Source organism: Meleagris gallopavo, chromosome 2 (genome assembly GCF_905368555.1).
Source record: "Meleagris gallopavo chromosome 2, MGAL_WU_HG_1.1, whole genome shotgun sequence".
In the NCBI taxonomy this organism is placed as follows: Eukaryota; Metazoa; Chordata; class Aves; order Galliformes; family Phasianidae; genus Meleagris; species Meleagris gallopavo.
In genome coordinates, this window is record NC_139405.1 from 5,344,085 (window position 1) to 5,371,255 (window position 27,171).

Here is a 27,171-nt window from a genome sequence, read left to right on the forward strand (position 1 = left end):
TAAGTTAATTCTCTTACCATAAAACCAAAACAAACAAACAAAAGGCACAAAAAATCCCATGCAGAAGTGTTTCAGTTCTGAAGCTGTTTTCTCCTCTTTGGCTTCACCCCCCGTGTTGTACCAAGGCCTTTTGACCTCACCTGAGTAAATGTTGCCACCCACCCGTCATATATCTCATCTAACAGTTGTTCATATGCGTTGCCCTGCTTGTTATGCCATTTCTGCCCCAAGTGCCCTACTTAGCCCGCCAGATGGTTACTCCAGAAGTGACAGCCTGCTATAGGATGTCAAACCTAAGGATCTCATTGGCACTAACAAGAGAAGCCCAACTATAAACAGTGCCATATAAATGCTCTATTTCCTTGTGCATTCCACTGTATGCACACAGACTTGGATGTTTTTTTACTTTGGAGAGAGACTTTCTCTTTTCCTGAGAGGAAAATAGGAAACACTTGTACACAGCAAGGCTTTGAAACTGTGAGGGGTTTTTGAAATAGCTTACTTTGAGAGAAACTGTCAGGTTTAAGTGGTTTGTTAACCCTCTGAATTAGCCTACAAGTAGGAATGATGTCTCCCGGTGTTAGAGCTCAGAAACCTGATCATGATTAGAAAAGCTTTGAAGATGATTGGTTCAGACACCTATGTAGGTGTTCTGTTTTTAAACAGAAATTGGCAAGCAGGATTTGGCTATTTGCTCTGAAAGACATACTACTGTAAAGCACAAAGCTTTAAGAGTTTTGACCACAACAAAAGTCATTATTTTGAATCTTGAAGGAATGCCTTTCTGTCTCTAAAATGAGAGAAAACTGCTAATAAATAAATAAATAAAAAGCCTCCGTGTCCTTTAATGAACGTGAAAGGATTCTGCATAGAGTGCAGAAAGACGATTTATTTTCAGAGGGTAACAGCCTCCTCCCTTTCTGTCTTTGTGCTGACAATTAAGATGTTGGTTATACTATTTAATGTGTTCAGATACTCCTGAAAGACCTGGCTGGACACTTGCACTTAAGTTTGATCGACATTTGACTTTTGGGCTTGGAGGAAGGTTTGTTAGATGATAAAAATTGTCATTGGAGGAGTGAGTGTTGACTGAAACACTCCTATTGATTTGGTCCCCTGATGTGAATCATTGTTAACCCAAAAAGGGAAAATAGCAGGTAGTGCAGAGTGGCATTAGAACCATCCGTCAATACGGTCAATTATAAATTTTCAGGTTATTTTTAAAGAGAATGGGAGAGTGTTGGCAGGAATAAATCTTTAAGAGCCTGGTTATTTTTCAGGATCTCGCTTTTGCATTGAGCTTCTTGTTGAACATCATTACTGCTCTTGAGTAACCTCTGTAAAAGGTTGACAAAGTGTGTATTTCATGTTTTTTGCCTTTTCTTTTCCCCACAGCATTACTTGTGGTTGCTTCTATGTTCTCGCCAGCCTAGAAATAAATACATCTTAGCACTTCGATTTCATCTAAATATTGTAATTGAATCTCAAATTCAGGTGAACAAATGTGATGACGTGAACGTGGTCCTCTGTGAAGTGCTGTCAGGAAAGTTCTACTTCCTGATGGCAAGCTAAACATCAAAGTGTGTTCTACACCACTTATTTACTGATATGTAAATCTGTAAAGGCCCTTCATGCTCTGAACTATACGGAATTGCATATACAGAAATTCTGTGCTAGAAGCTATTTTTAAGGACAATATTCGGTTTGGGCTTTTGGACCTAAAATGTAACGTTCACTCCTTAGAATTAAACAAGTGAAACTAAATTCAACTGCTCACATGCAAATCTCCATTTTAGAGTTTTGTTAACGTTTTGACCTGTAGCTTCTTGTAAATTCTTGCCATCTTCTAAGCTCATAGCTGCTCTTTTAGGACTTCGGCGCAGCAGAGAACCAAGGCTCCCAGGCGGGCAGGCAGAGAATGTTTCTGAGTAGCTTCCTGGGTTCTGTGTGGAGCCAATGGTTTCTCTCTCCAAAGAACATAGTATTCCCTTTCACACTGCAAGTTCCATTTTCACATCCTTCTTTATTTTCATACCTGTGTTTGGAAACTTTAGCAGTTGGATTCTCTATATGTGTAGAGATATGTGTAGGATATGGAAGTGTAGTATCTATAGCTATCAGCAGAGATGAGTCCTTTATGAGAACTGTGCATCTTGTTGCTGAGAGCTTTTTACGTATCCAGCAACATAGACAGTAGATGATTGTGTAGGGTATGTACAACAGCAGAAGAGATCAGATTGTTCAGAATATTAGGCAATTTATAATACACGCGTAAATTTCTTCCTTCTTCTGTTGTTTTGTTTTTTTTTTTCTAGTTGCTAATTAGCTAATTGAGTTGAGGTGATTCTTACTTGGTTTCAGCATGGCAATAGGCCTAAATCAAGAAAGGCCACGTGCTTTCCTTAGTTACCTGCTTATAAGTATTCAATATGTCTTTTCAGCATGTACGTAAAAAATCTGTTTTCTTTAGGTTTCTCCCTCTCTCAAGCTCTCAGCTGGCCATAAGGAATTGGGTGGTTTGCTGGAAAGTCAAATGACAAAAAGGCTTTTTCCCATCGCAGCTAAATACGTTTAATGCACACAATGAATTGAGTTTTAAGCATCTGCTGTTCTCTGCTTTCAATCCAAAATTTGGTTAAGCAACTATTTGAAGAATATTCTAATTAGTGAGCCTTCTTTCAAATGTCTTAATTTACAAATACCTTTTATGATTAATTTCCAGCTTGGTCTTCCTTCTGTGCTAATGGGCTTTCTGTGCTACCTTAGGAAACAAACAGTAACTTGATGCTTACGTTAAGATGATTAAAAACTCTCTTCAAGTTGTATAAAACCTCTTTATTTTTAAAATGTTACCATCTAATATTAGGTGCTGTGAACTTCGGTCACTTAAACTTCACTGCATCAGTTATTCTTTTTCTCAGAAGGATTTCCTTTTCCTTCATCTTCCTATTGCTTTCTGGCTAATGGGTTGGAAGGCTTTTCTTTTTTTCCTCCAAACAGAACATTTCTATCTCATAAAACTTTCATTTCCTTAACTTCACTATCAAACTTGATTCCCAGCCTCTCATTTCATTACCCATTTCAGTCAATATTCATTTGTTACTGTGTTATTGCATCGAATGGAGAATCGAGCTGAGAGGGAATCATTTCACAATTCTATAATACAGTTTAATATATATTACATTAAAAACTGCAAATTAAAAATTATAAACTTTTCTTTTCCTGAAGATATTAAGAGCTTGTTAAGAAGTAGGTCGTTTTAACATGATTTTTCTTCTCTGCTGTCATGGCAAAGTTAGACAAAGTCCAATGCAAGTTGAAAGATACTTCTTACGATCCTTTTTTAGCATGTGATGCAGTAATTAATTTTCATAAGAGAAAGATAGACATCGGGCGCTGAATGGAGCACTGAGATAAAATGTACTCACAGTTGTGATATCATGTATGGTAAAGTTTGCTACAATAACACTGTTTCAAAATATAATATATTCAATATTTTCTTTTTATATTTTCAAGAAGGACTGGAACAAAAAGGCCAGCCTCTGTCTCCCACAAAGTGCAAAGCAGAGCAGGCTGAAGACCTGCAAGACGATGCTGAAGGTAGGTGGTCTGACTGCTTTTCAGAGCTATTACTAAATTTTACATCTCGGGGGAAAGTTCTTGAGAAAAAATAAGTTACAGAATGGCCAGGGTTGGAAGGGACCTCAAGGATCATGAATCTCCAACCCACCTGCCACATGCAGGGTCACCAACCTCCCCATTTAATACTACACCAGGCTGCCCAGGGCCCCATCCAACCTGGCCTTGAACACATCCATGGATGGGGCATCCACAACCTCTCTGGGCAGCTGTTCCAGCACCTCACCACTCTCACAGTAAAGAACTTCCTCCGACATCCAAACTAAAACCGTTCCTCTCTCAACTTAAAACCATTTCTCCTTGTCCTACTGTTATCTACCCTTTCAAAGAGTTGACTCCACTCTTGTTTAGAATACTTTAAAAAAAAAAATACTTTATTGGAATGGAATACTGTTATTTAAGAATGTTATTTGCACGCACTTGGAAAGTTCATTCTGGCCTTGGTCATGAGACTGTAATTCTTCTGAGATGTTTTTCATCTCAAGGTAGATTTAGATTTACAAATGCAATTTTTACCGATTATTGCTGATATAAAATGGAAAAATGTTGCTGTTTTATGTCTAACCTATTCTGACTTTACATAATTAATAATATAAAATGTAGTGTTGCACAGTGTTTGCGTCACGCTCATTGCTTAAGCTGCTCAACTAAATCAACTACCCACAGCAATATATAGATTAATAAAATTCTTGCTTTCCTCCCCTACAAGAGAATTTTACTGTGTCCCTTTCTACTCCACTTGTGGTGTTTATGGCTTCAGATCTTATGCGCTGTGCTACGTATTTCCATGGTCAGAAGTCACAGATGCTTACCATTATGCCTGTGTTGTTCTCAAAAGTGCTTTCCTGCATTTGAGTCTTTCTGAGCGCAGTCCACGTCAATCTAAAATTGGATCAAAGTATCTTTTCCTAATGTGTATCTCATTGGTAGAGCTGCTAAAAGACGTTAACATCAAAGATGTAATTTTCAGTGTAGACTTTGACTTTGCTCTTCAATTTGTGGTAGAACAAAATGCCCAAATGCTAGAGAATTCCCCTTAGGTGAAATAGTTAGAAGGATGAACCTTAATCTTTAATCCATGACAGTTCCTTATCATGGATTCTCTTTGACCTAATGTTCCTTAAGTGACACATCTCATTCTGCACCTCAACCAGTGGCTCCATGTCCTTCATCATTTTGACCTCACTCCGTGCTTTCAGCTCCTAAAATATTCTGACTAGGGTGTAGTGTGAGTCATAAAGAGCAGAAAAACGTTAACATCTATCACTTTAAGTAACTGCTAGTAACATCCTGTCACTAACATTGTGACTGGTTGTTAATGGCAAGTACTTAAAGCAATAGCTGTCATCGCCTGGAAGGTGTGGGGGGACCCAAGAAATCTCATCCTGACTGGTCGTCTTTTCTTTCTTGTTGCACTAAACCCAACTGAAGTTAAAATACCAATGTATATTTGGATTAGAGAATTCTGTGATGACAAACCACATGTCGATTTGTATGCAGGCTAAATGGGGTGTGGGATCATGGTGTCGTTTTCCATATTCCTAAGTATTCCATAATACATATATTGGAGTGTGACTAAAAGCCTTCATTGTGTCTTAAAAAATAATACTAAGAGAGGAAAAAAAAAGTTGTAAGCTTTTCTTTCAATTGGAAATTGAGCTGATGTTGTTCCACTGCTTCCTTGGTTTACTGAATTCCATCTCCTCGTTTGCTATTCCTGTCAGTGTTTTCCTGATGACCTACAGTTCACTTTGTAGAGTACAAACAAACGCATTGGAAGGATGAAGTAAATAGCATGGCAATAGAATGATTGCATTACCCTCGAGCTGTAAAATGTCTGAACTCCTTGAATTTGATGCCGTACAGTAGATTTTTGCTGATGCAGAGTCGAGGCCTGTAACACATAATCACTGCTGCGGAATGTAATCTGGCTGGTGACAGACTCCTCTTCTCCTTGGGCAGAAATCAGGCCTGTAGTGTTTAGGAGTGAAAGCCTTGATTTAGGCTTGAATGTTGTGCTGAGAATAAAAGAAAGTAATTAAAGTGTTTGTTGAAGAGGGAGAAACCCAGATCAGATCTCAGCTGAATTACCTGTGCCTGTGTCTTGAAGAATAGCTCCAGACACTGAATTCCTATAGAGCTGCAGAGGTGGCCAGAGTCTAATGTAGCACACCTGTGAGTTATTTCTATTTAGGTAAATAGGATTTGCATGCGTTTGTCTGAGAATAGAATTTGGTTTCTGTTATTCTAATTATTAGCTGTTGGTTTTGGCTAATTAAAGGAATTGCTATTGTAGAGCTTTGAAGATCAAGAAAGCTGTGTATGTGTGACATGAACCAGAACTGCATGACCATGTATCTGAATGATTTTGTTTAGATAGGTAGGGATTTGGCTTCCCTTCCAAGAGACTGCCTCTATTATTTTATTGTATTTTGAGGGATAAAAAAAAAAAGAAGGATTTTCGGGTAGCTAATACATATAAGCAGCCTCAGAACTCAGTAAAGCTGATCTCTGGCTGCAGCCAGCTTTGTTGAAGTTTCCTCATGGTGAAACTGAAGTGCTTTATGTTCAGAGTGTTTGAACCTTCAGGTGGTTTGCATGCTTTATATACCAGAAATTAAAAAGATTAGGGGAAAAAAAAAAAAGAAAAGGTATTAGCAATAAAAGCTAGTCCAAAGTGACTTACATTTAACACAAGATATTATTTTCTCCTTTCATTCCATGGCTAGATATAAAATATTTAACAAATATACAGTGAGGCCCGGGAAGAACTTAATGTTTTTTCCTCCTCGTAGCCACCAGCATCCCTTTACACCAAAGGTGGGAATACAGCTCGCTGCTTTTGCAGCCTACTGTCACACATGCCCTCATGGCATCCTGTAGAAACTATTCCATCGAGTTCACTAATATTCCCCCAGTAATATCTTTCTACAGCAAGCCAAGCTGGTTCATTGGCTAGAGGTAGCGGAAGAAAACCTTTTCAGTTTTCTTAAAATCTCTGCAGAAGATCACAGAAAGTAGGCTCCTTCATTTCTGTCCTCTCTGCAATCAAGGGAAGTTGAACAAGTGGCTGTATGTAAGGAGCTTGTTTTGCAGTAAGCTAAGATAAACACTTGACATGCTAATGAAAGCAATTTTGTACGGAACCTCTGAAGTATTAGTGGTGTCTGTTATTATGCTATTAGATACATTGTTCTCTGTGTTTGGTCTGTTGATAGCAAAAAGCAAGTGTGAACTGCATAGCAGATTCTCCTGTCACTTGTATTCAGTAGTTTTTCATTCTAGTGCAGGTTATTGTCTGGAGAAATGAATGGTCTGGATACATGGGGGGTTCATTCTTTACTGCCAGGTTTTATGTGTGCAAACATGCAGAGTTATTTAGTTTTTTCTTCGTGTATTTTCCCTGGGTCCTGCTGGCTGGGAAAAATAAGCCAGTGGTAATTTTGCCTTTCCCATGGTCAGGTGCACTTGGTGAACTCCAAGGTGAGGAAAATATTTTTGGTACTAAAGCAAATTTAGTGTGTCTTCAGTAACTTCATAACACCATCATAAAGTAATGGCATAGAGAAAATGGCAATACTTGTCGCAGCATTGCCATCATGAGGTGGCAGTAATGCCAAGAGTGATATTTTCAACCTTCTGATCCCTGACTCTCTTTAAAGAAGGCTAGTGCATCTCAAAATGTTCCTTCTCTTTTTCTCCCCTAATGGCCTCCTATGTGGGCTGAACAGTGAGATGCATGCTGTAGGTTTTCTTGATACTGGGAGAAGCAAAACTATTTGCTCCTTTGTTTCTTTCTGAATTTCTCAGTGGGATATAAAATGGTGCCTGTCCAAGAGCTGCCCCATCTATTCCCTCCATAGTCTGCAGGTGATCAATATTGAAGATGACTAATACAGCCAACAATAGCAGCATAAATGCCTGATCTTTCTCCTCTTCCAGGAGGAAGAATATCAATCCATGCAGCAGAAGCCATTGCTATGCCTTTCCAAGGTCAGGATCCTGCTTGTTCTCCTTTGAGGGGTGTGAAGACAGAGCTGGAGCTCTGCAAGTTATCTCACTTTGACTTTTCTCCTGAGCTTCTCCCACAATGAAGTGCTAGGTTCTTCCTGATAGATTGATGGGCTGTTGGACTCTAATGATCCCTTTATCTGAGACCCAATGTACGTGTGAGGAGCTAGCATGTTGGAATTGCTTATCTGGGATGAACTTTGTCTGCTTTCTGTTTACCTGGTGGGAAGGAGAATGGTTTGATGGATAAGCCAAGCCAGGAAGGTCATAAGGAACACAAATCACCTTGGTGACAGTTAGTAGAGTTTGTTCCTTTGCTTGATAGGGTTATTGCACTACTGGCCTCTTAGCTTTCAAGGGCAGCATCAGGTTTCTGAAACGCTGTTCATCAGTGTTGGGATGCAGGGCTCGTTAGCAAGATCTTGTATTGCTCTGAATCTGAATTGTGCTGTGTCTACAGGAGAAGTCACCCATCTGATTTGAGTATGCAGTAGAAGTGAGGCCAAGTAGAGGTGCATCTTACCTCAGCAGTGCTGTGGTTCAGCAGGTTATGGCTGTTAGGAGGGATGCTCAGTCTGAGGGGGACATCCTTGTTCCTTATCCCTTTTCTAAGAAAGATTTGTCAATTGACAAAAAAAATGCATAGTTTTGGACTAGCAAATAAAACTAATTTTACAGCTTAGTCCTTTAGTTGCAACATTAATATAAGACTTCTTCCTTCCTTCTTCTTTACAACACAATTTTTGCAGCTTCACTGCTCGTTGTCTGGTGTCATAGAGAGGAGGATATAATATGTGCAGTGGCAAAGGTCATAGAATCATTCAGGTTGGAAAAAACCACTAAGATCATCTTGTCCAAGCCCAACCCAACCCCACCATACCTACCAACCGTGTCCTTCAGTGGCGCATCTCCACAGCTCTGAAACACCTCCAGGGACGGTGACCCAACCACCCCCTGGGCAGCTGTGCCACTGCCTCACCGCTCTTTGGCAGAAAAAATATTTAATATCCAACCTGAAAAGATACTGAAGTCAACGGTGCTATGACTTTTGCTCCTTCCCTGAGGGGTGCAGCGTGCGTACATCTGCAGTGTGTTACTGCTACGCGGCAATGTTCAAAGCATCTTTCTTATGGTCCTTGTAACACTATGCAGACCTGATTGTCCCTTTAAGGTATGGATTAATATTAACCAGATTTGACTTCTGATTAAGTTTTAAAATTGTCCTTGATTTATAGCAAACAATTCTTTTATCATTTGAGAAACTATAGCTACATTTCTTCCTTGCATCCCACAGGGTAGTAATATTCTTCAATAAATTTCTACTCCACTCATACTGAAAATGAACATCTAGACACATAATTATGCTTCAAAAACACACTCTCTTGTTCAGCATTAAAGTGCTCCTTCTTATTAAGATAGCTTAGAAGTTACTGCATTCCTTTTACCACCAAACCGAACCCTTAAATAAAATTTCACATTAAGATAAAGTACTTCAGACAAAATTCCCTGTGAAGCATGTGTATCAAACATGTCTGTAAAATGTTTCACCTTCATACAGACTGGTTATATTTAAAGTGATGCCATTAACCCTTATCCACTTTGGCTGATAGCTTCTTTTTTCACTCCAGTTTTGAAGTCTGCCATCTGTCTTGACTGATTACAGCTCTCAGTGTATCAGGTGATCACTTTTCACTGAGCCAGGGGAAAAACAGGACGTTATCTGTGTATTTATTTGTTACTTGCTCTCTGAGCAAACCCTTCTTAGAAGATTCTTTTCATTGCTGGAGAGGCTACTGCAGTTGCATTAGATTGTCATGCAGCAGTCACACAGGACAGCTTCGAAAATGCAGCTCATTTTGGTCTCTGCAGGTGACGCGCCATCCTGTTGCTTCAGCCATTCGCTTGTCGGGGTTTCTTTTAGCAGCCGACTGCATGTGTATGTAAACTGTAGCAGATAAAGAGTTGCAATTCCTTTCTCACCTCTAATCACCAAATGAATAACAGTAAAGCAGTGTGATTGTTTCGGCCCAGCACAGGAGGCACAGTCAGACCCTTCATTTTGAAATGCTAATACAAAATAGTGCCATGCTTTGGTTCATGTTTTATACCCTCTTAGCAAGCATGGTTTCCTGCATGGCTTCCCTGTTCTTGTTACACTCCTCTTCACTGTAACAGTCTTCACTGTTACATTCCTCCATCACACGATCTCAGGAATGGTATGCACAACATTGAAATAGGTTTTATTTTATATCTTTCCTGTGAAGAAGAAGCTGTGCCACAGTCCTTCACGGTGTGCAGTTACCCATTCTCATGGGTACACCAAGAAAATGAGAACTAACAGTAAATTGACATAGGGTAGATGTTATGGTCATATGATGCACCTTCACATATTTTTGCCTTAGCTAGGGAGGGCTGGGAGTCAGCCTGCTCTGCTCTGTTCTGAACACTGCCTCTGCTCACTCCTCAGTGTGCATCAAATCACACGGGCAGTTTGTTTAACTTCTACACTAGGATAGCTATATATGAATGCTTGCACATCACCGTGTGTGTAATTTTTGCATCAGAATGCACATTGCATCTTCGTGCTTTGTATGGACTTTGTAGGCTGTCCATATTCTGGTTCCCAGGAAATACCTGCTTTTAGTTGCTTTGTAGGGACACTTGCAGATTGTCAAAAATAGCGATGATCAGCATCTTGGGCAATGAAATTTTAGATAATATAGTGTGTGGTATCTGTACTGCAAAGTCTGAGCTATGGTGTGCATCACGCAAAAAAAAATTACATCCAGCAAAAAAAAAAAAAAACAAACAGCCTTGCTCAATGTTCCCAGCAATATTGTGGATTGGGATGCATCTGAGCACAAGCGAAACACTTCACTCGGCTCTGGAAACTGTTGGCTCATACGTTGTCCCCTGGTTCTTCCTTGTGCTGGGAGATGTACCGTGGTGCTGAGTTACCTGCTTTGTGATCCACAGAGGAGTGAGTTGAGGGAAGCACCTCGCAACTGCAGTGGGCTTTAGCTTAGGCTCCCATATTCCTCAGGACACTAAATAATGAAATGCAATAGTGTTATTTTAAACCTCTGAGATAATCCCCACGAGTTGCAGTTCTCATTCTTTTCCCACACTCCCCGACAATACTTGACAAAAACGCTGCATGAAAATAAGAACCTGTTATTCATTACACTGACAACTTGGTGAGGCTCAGTGTGCTGATGGAGGGCTGCGTCTGCAGTGAGGTAATTGTTCATACAACAAGGGGGGAACAAGTCTCATAACTCCGTTAAACAATTGCTGCCAATGATAATTCTTTACTAACTCTTCTTTAAATTCACCCTAAAGGGATTCCATGCAAGTTCGGTTTAAAGCTGACTTAAAAATTGTGATTTAATTAGAAGAAATTAAAATGCAAACCAAAATTGTTCAGTAACCTCAGGCCACCACCCTAATGATTCGTTTTCATGCTTTTGGAGTTCTACCATGATGGCTCTTCTTGTTTTTATGTCTGATATCATTTTACCACTGAAGCAGTCTGACAGTGGTTGCCGGCTATATGATCTTGAGTGTATATCCGGATCCATGTGTGTTCTCTTCTCACATCATAGGAGTTTGTTGAAGTCAGCAGATCTGCTCGTGGGTAGAATGCAACAGCTGTAAGATCAAGGCCCATATTTTTAATTTTCTCATTAATTATTGTCCCTGTTATTGCAAAAGAACCTTCACATCATTAGTGCAATTACCGCAGCAATGTTTTCGTGCTGTAAAAAAGACAGTTTGGAACTGTGACATCTTTTATCTGCCAGATCTTGGTTTGCTTTTGTCACAGAAGCGTGGCCCAGCTTTGAGAGAAATTTTCAGGCCAGACCATGAGAGGTCACACTTTGTGTGGCTGCAAAGCAAAAGCCATGTGAGGTTGTAACAGGGTGAGAGCTGGAGCTCGGGATTGTGATCCATACGCAGATATGTGGGAAGGACAGACAAGTTACGACTCTCAGACGTTGGCCCTCTGTATCAACTATTTCTGCTCCAGATAGGAGGATTCTGAAAGAGCCTCACTCTGACTGACACACAATGGCACATACAAGTGCTTTTTTCCTAGTGAAAAAAACTTTACTATTAATAACTTGTGTGTTGGAGGAGTAGAAGTAGACTGGCTGAGCAGAATTTCCTCCTTTGACTAAAAATGTTATCTGCAATTCTGTTTTCTTCGAAGTGTCTTTTTGTACCAGTTTTTGAGATGTTGACATTAACCTTAGCTCTAAATACGTCTGTGTCTACTTATGAAGAAAGGGACTGCTGAAGAGTAGTAGGTGTGTGAGAATCTGGCACTCATTCATCTCTGAAATGGGAAGGGCCAAGAGGCCGGCAGACTATTAATATTTTTGACTTGCCATGTTTGTCACAAGAACAGCGAGGGATGTAAAAAACCCCGTGCCTCCAGGCTCTGGCAGAGTAAATGGGAAGACTACTAAAAGCTGCTCTGTTTGTGCAGCTGAGAGCTTGTCCCCTGGACATTCGCAGGGTTCTTGTCTCAGCCTCCTCCCGTATGACTGCTGGCTTATTATTTATCATATCATCTGCTTCGTTTTGGGGCAGTTTCTGTGGCTGATACATCACTTTGCATGCTAAGTACCTCTCCTTAACATAAAGCAGGCAGACACTCACAGAGCATCCAGTTTTCTAGCTTAGTTCAAAATGCTGTGTGCTTTGCCAGCTTGCTGAATGCGCTGATGGTCACTGCCTGGGCTGTGACCAGATATAAATAAGGATATCTGCTATTTGGGGGAAATTTCCTTGTCGATCCCAAGGAAAAAGGCTAAGAGGGAAGAGCAAGCTCTTACCATATAGTAGACAGCTTGGCAGAGGAAAATATATGGCCAGGAGTAGGTATTTTAGTGTCTGATGTGCTTCTGTAATTCTGAAAACTCCTGTTTTATCAACTGACTGCCATGCAGGGGAAAAGAAGCAGATGTTCCCATTTGTCTTTCGATGTGGCTTGAAATCATTTACATTTGCTGGCCTAAAATGACACAAAATGTCATTCACTGCTTTTTCCACCTCCTTTGGATTGAGTGACAGATTGCTAGTACAATGGAAAAGTAGATGTTGTGGGGACAGTTTTCACCTAAAGGAAATGCAATCGCCAGTTGCTGCAGTAGTGGAAAGAGAAGGATGACAGATACTATGGAAGCCAACCAGTGGAAAAGATGTCTTCAGTATTGATGTCATGGGGAAGACTCGAGGGAAATGCACTGGGTCTGACTTTTCCGCCTGGTGAAAAGGAGAGCAGGGGCGAATAAAATTACAGTGGAAAACTGGCTTGCTTCTCTTCTAAAATATCTTTTCAGCTCTTTGGTTTGAGCAGGTGCTACTTAAGACCTTCCCATTTGCTGTGCACCCAATTCCAGTGGAAAGCAATGATTACATAAAGGTTCTTCATTTGTAGAAGGCACTCAGTGAGAGACTCGTTAGAAAAGTTTGTGAAAAAATGGAAAAAACTGTTTGTCAGATGCTTTGGGATTAGCTACTTTTCCACCCAATAGTTTGCTTTCTTACTGGTGTGTTCTTACTCCACTTTCCACAGAGATGAAGAGGTTCCCTAGGCCAAGCAGAGCTTACCCTTTCCCTCTGCAAATCACTCACTTCAGAATCACTCACCCACTCTTAACTGTGGTGTTTCCTTTCCTCTAGTTGTAGGAAAGTCACTTTGCAGGCACAACACGTACTTTCACTATGCTGATCAAAATTAATTCCCTTGTCACAGTCCAGCCAGTCTGCTGGACTGGGTCAGAGTACAAGAGGTGAAACTTCTGCTTAAAGTCTTTCACGTTTGGTGGTTGGTTTTTTTTTTTTTTCCTCAAAAGGAACAAAATGAAATGTTAGATGGAAAACATGTTAAGAATCTAATACACAGTGCTGTAATTATCTTTCCATTATTCTAGTTTTAAACAGTGAATCTCCAGTGAAATAATAGCCTCAGGATTGACAACATGTTCTAATGAATATATGCATTGTCTGTTAATCTGATGAAGCAGGTCTTTTAAACCTTCTTTGGAGGTACAAGTTCACTTTGAGAAAGTAACTTGAAAATAAGGTGTGTAGCCTTTTGGAAACAACTATGAATGAATCCCCCAAATACCTGATTCATGGTTATAGTCACTGTAATGGATGTAGCAACAAGTGTCACCTAGAAATGTAGTTTTTCATTCTAAATGCAGTAAGGCAATTGCTGAAATGACTTCCAGTGATATATCCGTAGCTACTATTTTTGCCTGACATGCTTTTCCTGAATATGAAGTCCTTCTGTGCAGAGCAAAACATGTTGCACTTGGTCATAGTGAAATCCTTTATGTTTTGGCACCGCTTGTTTAACAGTGATGCAATATTCTCTTTGGATCCGACTTAATGGTAAAGATTTTTCAAGTGTCACTGCACTGTTGTGTTACAGTATTGTGTTGAACTGTTCCTTTGCACAGCTCCCGAGCTAGACAACTTTATTCCTCTGAAACACAGCCTGGTGACATAAAGGATTTTTTTCTTCTTTATTAATTGCATGTTGTAAAGCCTGCAAAGTCCCAAGGCTGCGTTGTAAAAGGAGAAGGGGGAAAGAAGAGTTTGTCTTCTGGCACAGCAAACTTTCTGGTCTGCTTATGGTCCCTGCGTTGCGTGTGGACAGGGTGATTTAAAGGGAGGGAGAGAAAAACCCCAGCTGGTTTTGTCAAGCCATTTTGGTCATCCATGAAATGCAATTTTTTACAGGTTAGAGCTCACTAACGTCCTAAGAAATCGCTGTAGCCAGCCAGCCATTGCAGCTGGTTACAGTCGGTGCGGAGAGCGGCAGGCGGGCGGGAGACCCAGTGCTGGGTGCTGCTCCATCTCCTTGCTCCGTCCCCACCTCCGAGAGCCGCTTCACGCGAGCCGATGGGGAATGCTTCTCCACGAGTCCCATCTGCTGGATGCTGCATGTATTGCCTGCTGGAGAGGGCGAGCGTCATACCCGACCTCTAAGTACGAGCTGAGTGTAGCGTGATGCCAGGAGATGTGTGTTTGCTGCTGAAACACGTGCACTTTCTCAGTTTTTCTCCCATCCACCTAATTGCATTTGGGCTACTGCTGTTCTCTTCAGCAGACTCTGTGCTAAGTAAAAGCAAGGAGGCAGTGCAAAGAGCTTCAACTGCGCTGCTTTACAGAAGCTGCAATCAGAAAAACCCAGGAGCCACAGCAAAAAAATATACTTATCATTATGGAGCCATTTACAGGCTTGGGAATGAATTTCCTTTCTCCCAATGTACATGCTCAGCAGTCATTTTTCCAAATGCCTCATTAAGGCTGGAGCTCAGCTGCCATGCTGAAGGAGAGGGAGCGCAGCCATCGCATCTGAGCCAGCCCGTCTCACGGCAGCCTCTAATGTTGTTAGGAAACTAGAGGAGTGTTCTCCATCGCTGGAAATACAGATTTCCTGATATACTTCTAATTGGGCCAGGCAAAGGTTAAGGGAGCTTGGCGTGGTGTCCGTGGACCGGTTTTCCCCAGGGCATCGCTTCTGGCTGTGGTAACACAGGGCTTGATACCTGCCTTCAGTAAGAAAGCTGGAGGGAAGGAAGTGGGTGATGAACGTGAATGCAAAGTAGCTGAGAAAATTGGGAATGAATGTGAATGTAAAAAGGGGGGAAACGCATTAAATCCTAGCAATCTGACTGTGGTTTATTTTGCTCTCTCCGTTGCAGTCATTTCTGATGCATTTTTCTACTTTGTGTTAAGTGGCGTTGAGCCTTTTGCTTTAAAATAAAATTCAGGCAATTCTGCCTCTCCTCTTCTTACCTTCCATAGCTATGTAAGTGGATTCTGCAATCTGAAACACAGCCACTCCAAGGCTCTTGTGGAACTGTTACTGGAGGAAAATAATCCTGGGAAAAAAAAATAAAAATCTTTATAAAATGAATAGACTCAGATCGAGCAACACTTTTATCTACTGCAGACAGTGTTTAGGGAAAGCTCTATTTATTTGGTATACAGATATTTCTGATGATGTGCTTACTAAGGTAAGAATCTTTAATCTAACCTCCCTTCCCAGCTGGAAATATGGCAGTTTTAAATTTTGCTGGTTACGTTTGCCATTGGTTCAGTTTACCTTTGCCTCTTTCCCCTTCTATTGCGGGGCCTTGTTGCAAACGAGCAGTTTGTGCTGCGTCGGTGACCGTGAATGGTGCTGCTGCTGCTGCTACCAACAGGAAGATACATCCTAAAGAATTGTGTGGTCTCCCCAATAGGTGGTAACAGCGCAGAGGAGAAGCAAAGCATTGAAGAAACTGTGGGCCCAGGCCAGGAAGCAGGTGAGTGCCCAGGTCCTTGAAGGGCTTTTGGTTTTGTCCACCTTGGTGAACAACAGCCCTACTCAATGCTGTTGAAGGAAAATGTTTGTACATTTTCACCAGATTAGCTCAGGGCTTGTGCAGTTCTCCTGTTGGAGACCTCAGCTCCATTCATTATGAATGAAAATATTGCAATGCAGGAATGCAGGCTTCCCTCCTTAACCTCCCAGCTCCAGGTTCCCCCTTTAAGGTAGACTACTTCTAGCTAATCCTCTAACTAGAGAGAAGTAATCTTCCCTCTCTGCTTGCACCAAAGTAGCATGGAATTGAAATGGGGGGAAAGGAAATTTGGGGAAGGTCTTTCTTTACTGAATGCTGGGCTTCTTAGGTTTTTCAGGCTATTTTCAGGTTTTAATAAATTGTCTGCACAAGTCTCAGGGGTTATGAAGATTCTAAATCCATACAGAAAGGCATTACATATACTGTGAATGAATGTCAGAGTTCACGAACAGTGGATTTTGCAGATGGCATGCTTATAAATTATATATTACAAGTTAGTAAGTTCAGTATTGTAAAATACAATGTCACTCCATGGTCACAATAGATTTTCTTCTTTTTTTCTGTTTATGTTTTTAATCTCACCCAACTCTGTTCATTGCAAAAGACTTAGAAATTAAGCACTTTATCAGAAGAGCTGAAGTGACAAGCAAAATGCCTGTAAATCCCCTTCTTTTTTAGGATTTCTTTTTTCAGTATTACATGTAACACAATTTTTTTTTTTTTCTTTTCCCCTCATAGTAGTGCAGGATGTTACCTTAATTCACAGAGCATGAAGCAGTTTTATTCAGAGCTATTTTTTTAAGCTGACTTGGAGATTGTTATCAATATGTGGAAAACTGAGCTGAAGAAGGCCAGCTGGTAAGGGCAGGAGGAAAAATAGAAATCCTGGATTCTTGACTTATCTGGTTGGCTACTCTACTGTAGCTCTTTCCAGACGAGGAATTCATTTGATGTGGGTCCTTGTATTTCCCAGGCAGTGAGCACTGTGTGTGTGGAAGTGCAGCGTTTCTCTCTGTGCTCCACAGCTCTGCAGCTGTGCGTTTAACAGCTGGTGGTGGCCTCAAGTGCTTGAAGTCCTTCTGTATGTGCCTTCTTTGTTTCCTATTCTTTGGCAAGCAGTAGGTGGTGAAGACATGGGCATACAGCATAGCACCTTTGGACCGGGAACCTTTATGCTCAACGAGATAAGCATGCTGCATGAGCCAGCAGTGTGCCCTTGTGGCCAAGAAGGCTAGTGGTGCCTTGAGGGGAGGGGGGGGGGGTCTTACAAAGAGCATGGGTAGCAGGGTGAGAGAGGTGATCCTCCCCCTCTGCTCTGTCCTGGTGAGGCCACATCTGGAGCAGCTGTGGCCAGTTCTGGGCTCCCCAGTTCAAGAAATATGGGAAACTACTGGGGAGAGTACAATAGAGGGCTACAGACATGGTTTGGGGCCTGGAGCATCTCCCATCTAGGGAAAGGCTTAGAGACCTGGGGCTGTTCAGACCATTCAGTCTGCAGAGGAGAAGACTGAGAGGGAATCTTATCAATGCTTGTAAATATCTAAAAGGCAAGAATCAAGAGGCTCTTCTTGTTGGTGCCCCTCAATAAAAAAAGAGGCAGCAGGCACAAACTGGAACAGAGGCAGTTCTGTTTGAATATGAGGAAAACCTGTGAGGTGATGCAGCACTGGAACAGGCTCCCCAGAATGATGGTAGAGTCTCCTTCTCTGGAGATACTGAAAACCCACCTGGATGCAACCTATCACAGGGAATCACAGGGTGGGTTGGGAGTTGGACTAGATGGTCTCCAGGGGTCCCTTCCAACAACTGCAGTTCTGTGATTGTTTTGGTGCTGAAGGATAACCTTGTTGACTTTCCTGGGTTTTTCCCATTGCAGTAGTCATAAGTTGTTCTGTCTGAATCCAGGCTATGTTTTTTGATCTCTTCCTAGGCAGGGGGATATTTTTGCTCAAGCAGTGTTGAGCTTTTAACTGTATCAAATACTACGTGGCTCCTACCTCGGGATTACTCCAGTTGCAGGGATTCACGTGAAACCCAGTTGTATTCCTGTCCGTAGATGCCAAATACATCCTATTTTACTTATTCACCTATTTTACTTCTCAACTCTATTGACTCTGATGTGATATAAGTTTCCTTGGTATTTTGATTTGCAAAGCTGCTGGATTGAATAAGATACGTTTCCTTTTTCCCTAGAGAAGTAAGGGGAACATACCTCTCTTAATTATTACTTTGCTACTGGAGGTGTGCTAAATGCATTGTGTTTTCTTCCAAAGCTGTCATTATGACTTCCTATGTTACAAGCTGTCATGCCTAGTTTATTTGGAGATATCATGTACACTCCTGTGCTATCTCATATTAGTAGTCATGTTTTGTTACTCTAATGAAGAGTGTCAAAGAAAAGATCCAGACTTACTTAGGTCCCAGATCCAGAAAATTTTCTGAACTCATTTTAGGTATGCACCTAAAGATAGCACTGTGCCTACACAAACTGCATGAATCACTTCCTCAGCCACAGGCACACGACGTTACAGAAAGAAATGGCTTAACATGAAGCCCTACTGGTTCACCTGGTGATAAGAACAGTGAGGCAGACAATTATCTTAAGTAATACTCAGCTGATGAGTTGCTCCTGCTTTCTACTTTCAACTGCGGAGACAAAACATCATCAGAAACTTTTAGGGTTGCTGCTTCTGAACCCTTCCTTGTTGGTAAGGAAATGAACTGATTTTTTAAGATATGTAGTTGTATGCCTGAAGTTGTATGCCCATTTCTAATCATTATAAAGGATAATTGTGAGGAGCAAGCCATTCAAATACTGAAGTTCTAATTTGTATTTTCTAAACCAAAAGGCATAACCTTCATCTGAGTGTGACAAATCACAAATCATTACTTTAATATTGTAAAAGAAAGCGTATGAGGAGCAAAAATAAACTGTGCTCGTACATAGTCATTACTTAAAGATTTATATATTCTTATTACAGAGTAGATGAAAAAGCCAATTATAATGTACAAGGATTGGCCTTGAATAGTTTGGCTATTACAGTGTTGTTGGTTTTTCTAAAAATCTGGCCTCTATCCTTTCATCGGTGTACCTCACAATTAACACAAGGAAAACAAAATGGCAGGTGGTTCAGTAGCCTAGCTTTAAGCTGGCTAAAAATACTCAATGACAAGACCAGGTGAAAAAAAGAACAACTAGAGGCAAGTCTTAAGAAAGAAGTGAAAGGCTAAAAATGAAAACAGGTTTCTAAAGGTTTTAAACTGCAAAGATTGCTGAGAAGCAGCAGCAGTGAAAGTGAAAAAATATATATATTAAATTCAGTTACTAATTTTATCTATTAAAGATCATAGTTTTAACAGCACATACTCTACCATTAAACAGCTATGCACCACAGATTTTTACGGACTTGCTGAGTTTCAGTTCTGATTCAAGAAAGATTCTGTTTTCAAGAAAGCATTTGCATTTCATGATTTTGATTCCAGTGGGACTACTGGACATGATTAAAGAATGGCTTGTGTTTTTTCCCCAAATAAATACATTAAATAAAAAAAAGAAATATCTAAGCAAAGAGAACAGCAGCCTACCCACGAAATTGGCAGCTGTTCCTCTCTCTCTATTACGGGAAGTTGAAGTACAGATTTGATCTGGCAGTATTGCAATGCAAGTTTACCCCTGGCTTAGGGAAGACAGTCAAACCAGTAATGGTCAGTGAGTACAATGAGAACGGATGGAAGCCCAAAAAATCAAATTCAAGCATTGTATCATTCTTCCAATACAGTGTAACACTTGTTTTTTTTCCCCCAGTAAACCAGTTCATCAGTTTGCTAGCTAATGAATAACTTGTCTTTCATTTCCTTGGTTCCTACAGATGAGACGAAACGTTCCGCTGTAGCCAGCCTATCATCATCAGAAGAAGTAAAGCCTAGTGAGGATAAAGGTACAGATTGTAAATTGCATTGCAAAATATCCAAACCCAAGAGGACATCTCACAAAGCCGTATTTTCCCTTGCCTGGAAATTGCTAAAATCACAGTTAAACCATACAAAAATAGGTACATACTTGGATTTTGATTTACAAAAGTCTTTGTAATAAAACTACATGGCACCAGCTGTTGTGCTGATGAGAGATGCCATGAATTCCAACAATTTTTCTTCTTATGGAGGTAATGCTACAGTATCATACGTGACATATCAGAAATAAGCCTGGAGCTTGCACTCGCTGGGATTATTCACGTGTGTAAAGTTAAATGTGCACATCTATCTCCACAGTGTTAGCTCTCCTATTCAGAGCTCTCCTGATGGGGAAAAAGGAAAACACAATAGCTATAAACACATCAAGAGGAGACAGAAGGAGATGAAGTCATAATTGAGAAGGAGAAAGTAATGTTTATGTTGTGCAGGCTGTGCTGGGCACTCAGATCATTTAGTTTGTGATAAATATTTAAAAGTGTCACGGGGCCAAATGTTGGGGAGTTTAGGAAACAAGAAAGAGGGATGATCTAATTTAAATGTTTCAAGCTGAGATTTTTCTGATGGAATTGTTGGTTTACGGATAGGAGCCAGTGCTCAGACGTGCTGTTTTTGATACTGTTACGATATCATGCTATTAGTTGCTTGTGCCGCTCTATGGTTTTTGGCATTTTTGTGTGGGTGCGTCAGGAAAAAGCTTGGGTGATTTATAAAACGATCGCTACTGGTAATTCAAAACAGGAGTTATGCTATCTGTAATAAATACCGCCTATCAGAAAGATGGGCTAAGGAAGACTAATAGAAAATTTTAATGCGTTTCACTGAGATAACATAATTATTAACATCCATTAACTTATTTATTTTAAAGATCTAATGTTTAATTCAGTGTCGCTGCTTGACTCTCTTCTCATTTTTCTAGATAAGTGTGACAGGGTGCGAGATCTTGCCATTTTGTTCCAAAGGGACATGCTAGAGAGCCCACATACTTACCTGATTATGAGTTCAAAGCCTGGCGCAGGTTGATTTAAGTGCTCTCTCAACTGGTTGATTGATACTGTAGGGAAAAAAGCCCTCAAACCCTTGCCAGAGTGCTGGCTTTTGCTATTGATATCTTCAGATTAAGGTCATAGCGAGGCTAGTTTGAGTCAGGAATAGTAATAGGTTCAGTCCCAGCATAGCTGGTGATTACCCGTCACTCATTTTTCTTTTTTTGCTGATACTTGGCCTTTTTATGTATACTGTGCCTATACAATCCCCTATTGCACAGGGTTTTGATGTTTTGTAGTGTGAGGCCTGCGGTGGGTTTTTGGGCTAGGATGTTGTTTGCAGCTTCACCAAAACTCCGAAAACTTTGCTGTTGCTTTAAGTGCTTGTTCATTACTACAAAGTCGGTGCTTTCTGATTGCTTTTCGGTGACTAATCTCAATGTTGAACTACTCCCGTTTTTTGGCCCTTTGTATTTCGTTTCCTCTTCTCAGGAAAGCAGCTTTTCCCCTCTTCTCTTGAGAGATTGACAGAAGAAGCAGTGCCCTGTAAAATCGAAAGGGTTGTTCTTCGATGCCTTTCTCCTCAAGGATAGGACAGAAAGCAGCCGATAGGGGAAAAGGAGTGAAACAGATCCTCCTCCATATATCTTGTTTGAAAACTCATACTAATAGACAAAACGAACGGTTGGGAAGAGATCCCGTTTTGGGTTGTATTTGCTAATTAGCTCAGTAGAGGAAGAATTTCTTCTCTGAAAGAGTGGTGAGGCATTGGCACAGACGGCCCAGGGAGGTGGTGGGGTCACCATTCCTGGAGGTGTTTGAACAAAAAAGGGTGGATGTGGCTCTGAGGGACATGGGTAGTGAGCATGGTGGGGGTAGTTGATGGTCAGCTAGGTGATCTTAGTGGTCTTTTTCAGCCTTAATAATTCTACGATTCTAACCAAGAGTTTTGAACATTGAAACCATGCATGGTTTGCATTGTGTATTTTCAGATTTTTGGATTATGATAGCATATAGATTATTATAGCATGAATACTGCTGTTATGAAAAAACTTGCTACTTGTTTAGGAAATGACAATTTTACAAAATTCTGGTGCTTCTGAAAACACCTGCTGCTCCTGAAATAAATTTCAGCCTTCAAATTGTTTGCCCACTGAGTTAACGCAGCTAAAACCTGCCAGGTTCTGGAGTATACTCTTTTCTGCCGTTTATCTTCAACTTAATGAACTGGATGTAAAGCACTGAAAGAAATTACACTTTTCCAATCCTTTCACCTAATTACTGGGAACAGATTTATGGCAAAGGAGTACAGGTTATATTCTTCCAAAATGCATGGTTTAAAATAATCAGAACAGGAGGTTTCCAAGCTTGCTGTGGCAGTTCTACAGCCTTTCTAATGTCTATTTCAATGTCTATTTCAACTCTAACCATCATCAATTAGTAATTTTTTCCACTTTTTTTTTTTTCCCCACACGTATTTCTGGGATCTGAAAATAGTGAACACACTGAAATACTTCTGTATGGTTTTAAAATGTGCTGTTGTTCAAAATGGATTCTGATACCTATCAATCTGAATGTTGAGGCTCCGTATGCCAGCTACAGTGAGAATGTTTCTCTGCCTTGGTTAAAATGATTTCTCTGATGACCTTAGCCATAGCTCTGAATGGATATTACCAGAGGCAGACTGTCACTAACAGGGTTCTGCCAGTCCCACAGTGGAATGGCTCAACACTTCTTGGTAAGGTCCTTTGCACAAAATGGTAGGTTAGGTCTTATGCCAACCTGTACTTCAAATCAGGAACGCATTCCCAGTCATGAAGTTCTAATATTTTATTAATCTAAGCCTTCTTTATCTTTTTTTTTTTTTTTCTTTTTTTTCTTTCAAAGAGAAGAGAAAGAATGGGAGTGTAGAAATATGGTACATGATAAAATCTTCTGAACAGTGCAGGAATAATGCCTTCAGGAACTCCAATTAAAAAATAAAAATCTACTGTGGAATTACATGTCCCACATTCCTGTGAGCACATTTCTCTTCTGTTATCCATAATAGAAGAGACACTGTCCAGAAAAAAAAGTTCATGTGAGCCCAGTTTGCGTGCGGCCTTTGAGCAGATGGAGTTTTCTGAGCGCTCTGTCCTCAGGAAAAAAGCAGAATAGTCATATTATAAGAAGATCAAGATGTTTGAAGTTATGCTGTAGAGGTGTCGTCTTCTTGTCTGTGCCAAGTTTCTATCTCCACTGTCTGGAAGTACAGCAAAGAAGTGTTGTGATTTTACCCTTGAAAACTCACATGCATTTCTATTAGCTGTTGATGGGAGAGCTGACACCTCTCAGCAGCACCTTCATAGTGCTTCATTACTGTGCATGAGGAAGTAGGTCCTTTATGCACAGAGTATTTCAATGCCAAGATGCTCCTCTTTATGTAGTGGAAGTCAGAACAGAGTGATTAAAGTCATTAATGTTTATGCAGCAGATAAAACACATATCAGACAGGCTGCACTCAGCCTAATATGCCTCTCCACACAAGATTGTGCTGGGACTTCCAACTCATTTTAGATGGACTGAGTGCACCTGAGTGTGTATCTCCTCAGATACCCATCCTACTGACTGCTGCTTACCGTGACTGAGTGGTGGGGCTTTTTGGCAGGAAAATGAGATAGAGAAATGGATTGAGCGTAGATAAAGGGTGAACTCCCATTATGTATGTAATCATGGGAAACTTTCTGTGCACAATGCACTGATTTTAATTCATTAGCACTCAATAAGCACTGAATTTTCGTATGAAGGTCAACTAAATTAAATCATATGCTAATCAATTTTAAAAATAAAGTAGCGATTAATTATTTCCAGGTGTTCACCAAATTCCGTGCTCCTGCAGGAGTGCTGTTAAAGCAAGTCACTGTATTTCTGTGTTCTCTGAAATGGAGTCAGATTCAGACAGCTGGAGGGTTTATGTTGTCAGAAGCAGTATTAGGTATATGCCTGGGCTAGAGATTAGCCCTAAAAATTCACTTTGTGCAACCCAGAAGCCTGTAAAATGTAATGGCTATGTAATTTGTGTTTGGCCAGCTGTAGTTCTCACCTTGGAAAAATCTTGACATCAAAAAGATGTAAATGATAGAGAAGGGATAAACTACAAGATATAGCATTTCCAATTTGGGGTAGCTGTGTAAATCCTCATAAATTAGGCATTGATAAGAGAGTGAAACAGATCAACTGTAAGGCCAGTGTGTTCAAAAAAAGGTGTTTAAAATCAGCTCTTAAGTATATATTAAGACATCTAAATGAATGACCTGATTTTCAGAAGTGCTGAGCGCTCAGCAGCTACCAATGAAATGTTTTTACTTCACCCTTGGGCTATGATTAGGCCTGGAAAATTTCAGCCTGAAAAATTTCAATTATGGGTAAGTGAAAAAGAGCCTTTTTAAATAGAAGAGTTTCAACACCCCCAACTGTAGCTGTGCCTCTGCATGCCAGCTATGGAGATAACATTTTTCTCTCCCTTGATTGGGATGATATCTATGGAAACAAATAACACAGGCTAAATGGTGTGGTTTGGTTTTTGTTTCCAACCACGGATACAACCACCAGCATCCAACCAAACGCCTCTTCTCTTAACACCCTCCAGAATGGAGGGTTTGAATTGAACGTAATGCAATTTTTTTCTCTTTTAATTTCACCAATCCATAGCATTGTGTCTTCAGACCATAAACTACTGAGGAGATATTTCTGTTCTAACATTCCCTGTACAGGCAGCCGCAACAGCTGACACTAATCTCCTTAGCTGGTTTATTTAAATCCTACTTATTTTTAAATATTAGCTGACCTGAAGCCATCCAGCTGCGCTCCCATCAGCCCGATGGGAGCACCTATTCCTCCCATCCTCCCCCTCCTACCTTCAGCTGTGCAGCATCTTCTCCTGGGAAGGGTCTAATCAAGGCAGCCAGGATTTTCTCAGCTTTTTCCTTTCCCAGTGCTCTGTGCAACAGGCCCTGCCATGCAGCAGGATGCCCACGGTTATCAGACCAGCTGAGCCTGGTATCTCTCTTGTGGACAGAAGGTGAGGTCAGAGGAGATGTCCTTCCTGCAGCTTGAAGCAGGAGCAAGTGGGAACGATGTGTGTGTGACCCCACCTGTGGAGATGAACTGCTCTATCACCTGAACACTTGGTAAAATTTCTCCACAGGTTGTTGCACCTAAAAAGGTCTGTTTTACCAAGGCCGTATAAACTTGGGCTCAAATAAATCTAATCTGTCATAAAGATAGATTAAAATGAAATCCTAGTGGATATAAAAATAACATTTTAAAGTCAAAGCTCAAGAATATCTCCCTCACTTCTTATAAATCACAGTTTTATAGTACTTCATTTTAACACATTTTCTTCGGTTTATGAGGCAAAAGAATACCCTAATCATGCAGCAGCCTCCGTGCACACCATTACCTGTAATTTTAGACGCCTGCTTGATTTCTTTCACTCTGGAAATATTCCAGTCATTTTTCACAGTATCACGCTTAAAAAATAAAATGCACTGAACCTGTTTCTTTCATAATGGCCAGCTTTCTCCCTCTTTAATCTTCTTACCGCTCCCTAAAATGTTGTGATTTATCTATGCTGTGCGCAGGACCCAGGTGTGTTGCACATTAGAAACGACTCAGTAAATAAGCTGTACAGAGAGTAACTGGGGAAGTGAATTTTAAGAGATCATTAAAACCGTTTAACATTCAGATCTTACCGTTTTCCCCCTTCTGAGCATTTGCAAAATTTTCTTTGAGCAGTGTTGCTTTGTACAGTAAAAAAAATACACACTATGAATGACAAGGAAAAGCATTGGATTTTATGCAGTATTTAGGCAAAATAGCGTCTGATTGTTGGCAGGAAGGGTAGGATTGCTAGTTTATTGCGAGCTACACCATTTTCTTGGAGTTGAATTCAACATACAGTTGGTATATTGGATCGGAGTGTACTAGATGTGATGAGAATGTGACCTACTTCAAGTCCAGATATGTTCTCCATTGGTTTTAAAGGTTGGGGTTAATTTCCAGGTCCGTTTAGCCACGTAACCCCACAGTACAACTGTCTGTATACAAGGGAGGGGTGCAGAGCAGGCTGGGGCAGTGTGTGTGCTCCTTATGTGGACACCACCACTGCAGCCACTGTGTAAATACAGCTTTGATGAAATCAGAGGGTCACTCCTAAAACAAGCACTCCAGCACTTCATGTGCAGTCAGTGAAAGTGGCTAATCTTTGATTCATTTATGTCAGTAAATGTCATGTTCGTTCTGTTCTTGTGTGAGCAGTGATGACATTAGGAACCAAGCTACAGTGTTGTATGAGGAACAGCGCTTGCTTTCAATCCTGGTTGGCAGAATACTAACCCTTACAGCTCTGATGTGTCATTACCCAAAGCAAATGGTGCCCAGCATCTGTTATCAAAAGATCTGTAAGCATACCTTGTTGTGAAATCATATCCTTTCTTGGATTCCCTACTATAGCTTGACAGATGAGTAGCTGTGTTAGGAGACAACTGACATTACTTTATGCTGTTTAAAAATCAGAGTTCATTCCCCAGGCATTTAGTGATGGATGAAGGCTGTGGGGATGTCCAGAGCATATGCAGACCTGGAATCATTTAGGACTATCATCCTGGCTTATGCCCAGTTCTGTGTGGCTCTAAAGGGCTAAGTCAGCATAGAGGACCAGCTGTTCCAGAGGAATGCCTCTACCCCACTGAAGTCTTGGAGATAGAATGTTGTATGCTCAGCATCAGTGGGATTCCCACCACTGCTTGCCAACTGAAATGGATGCTGCACTCCTGTTTCATATCCAATTTGGGAGCAGCTTTTATTTACCTGCACATTTAGTTTTATGTTTTTATTCGTGCCTGGTTGAGTTTTTCTTCATAAATCTGGGTTTCTTCCTTCGCCTTGTTTTATTCTTGTAAATCCTAAAAGTAAATCCATCTTTGGGCCTTTGGGCTTGAATGTTTGATTTAGTATTAGCATTTGAAAAGAAGAAATCTTTGATACGATCTTGACCTTAAAGATTTTGAAGCTCAGAATCTACATGCTAAGGCAAGGGCCGATCTCTGCTGCTGAGGTAGGAACAGGAGGCTCCATTTCAGAAATGCAGCAACTCCTGCTCGTGTTCTGCTCTTTTCAGATGCACACTTGACAAAAAAAATAATATGGGCAAA

At 40.7% G+C, this 27,171-nt stretch overlaps 1 protein-coding gene across 10 annotated transcripts in view; it reads left to right on the forward strand.

Moving 5' to 3' along the window:
• The window catches only part of MACROD2 (mono-ADP ribosylhydrolase 2), an 837,243-nt gene that overhangs the window by 762,846 nt on the left and 47,226 nt on the right, over window positions 1-27,171 (forward strand). For 6 of the 10 annotated variants that reach the window (XM_085218727.1, XM_085218724.1, XM_085218730.1 and 3 more), the window contains 3 exons: window positions 3,517-3,600; window positions 15,921-15,983; window positions 19,892-19,960. In XM_085218727.1, coding sequence (XP_085074853.1) covers window positions 3,517-3,600; window positions 15,921-15,983; window positions 19,892-19,960 — 216 coding nt within the window. The remainder of the gene's footprint in view (window positions 1-3,516; window positions 3,601-15,920; window positions 15,984-19,891; window positions 19,961-27,171) is intronic. The other 4 variants (XM_085218725.1, XM_085218728.1, XM_085218731.1 and 1 more) reach the window with 4 other exon arrangements.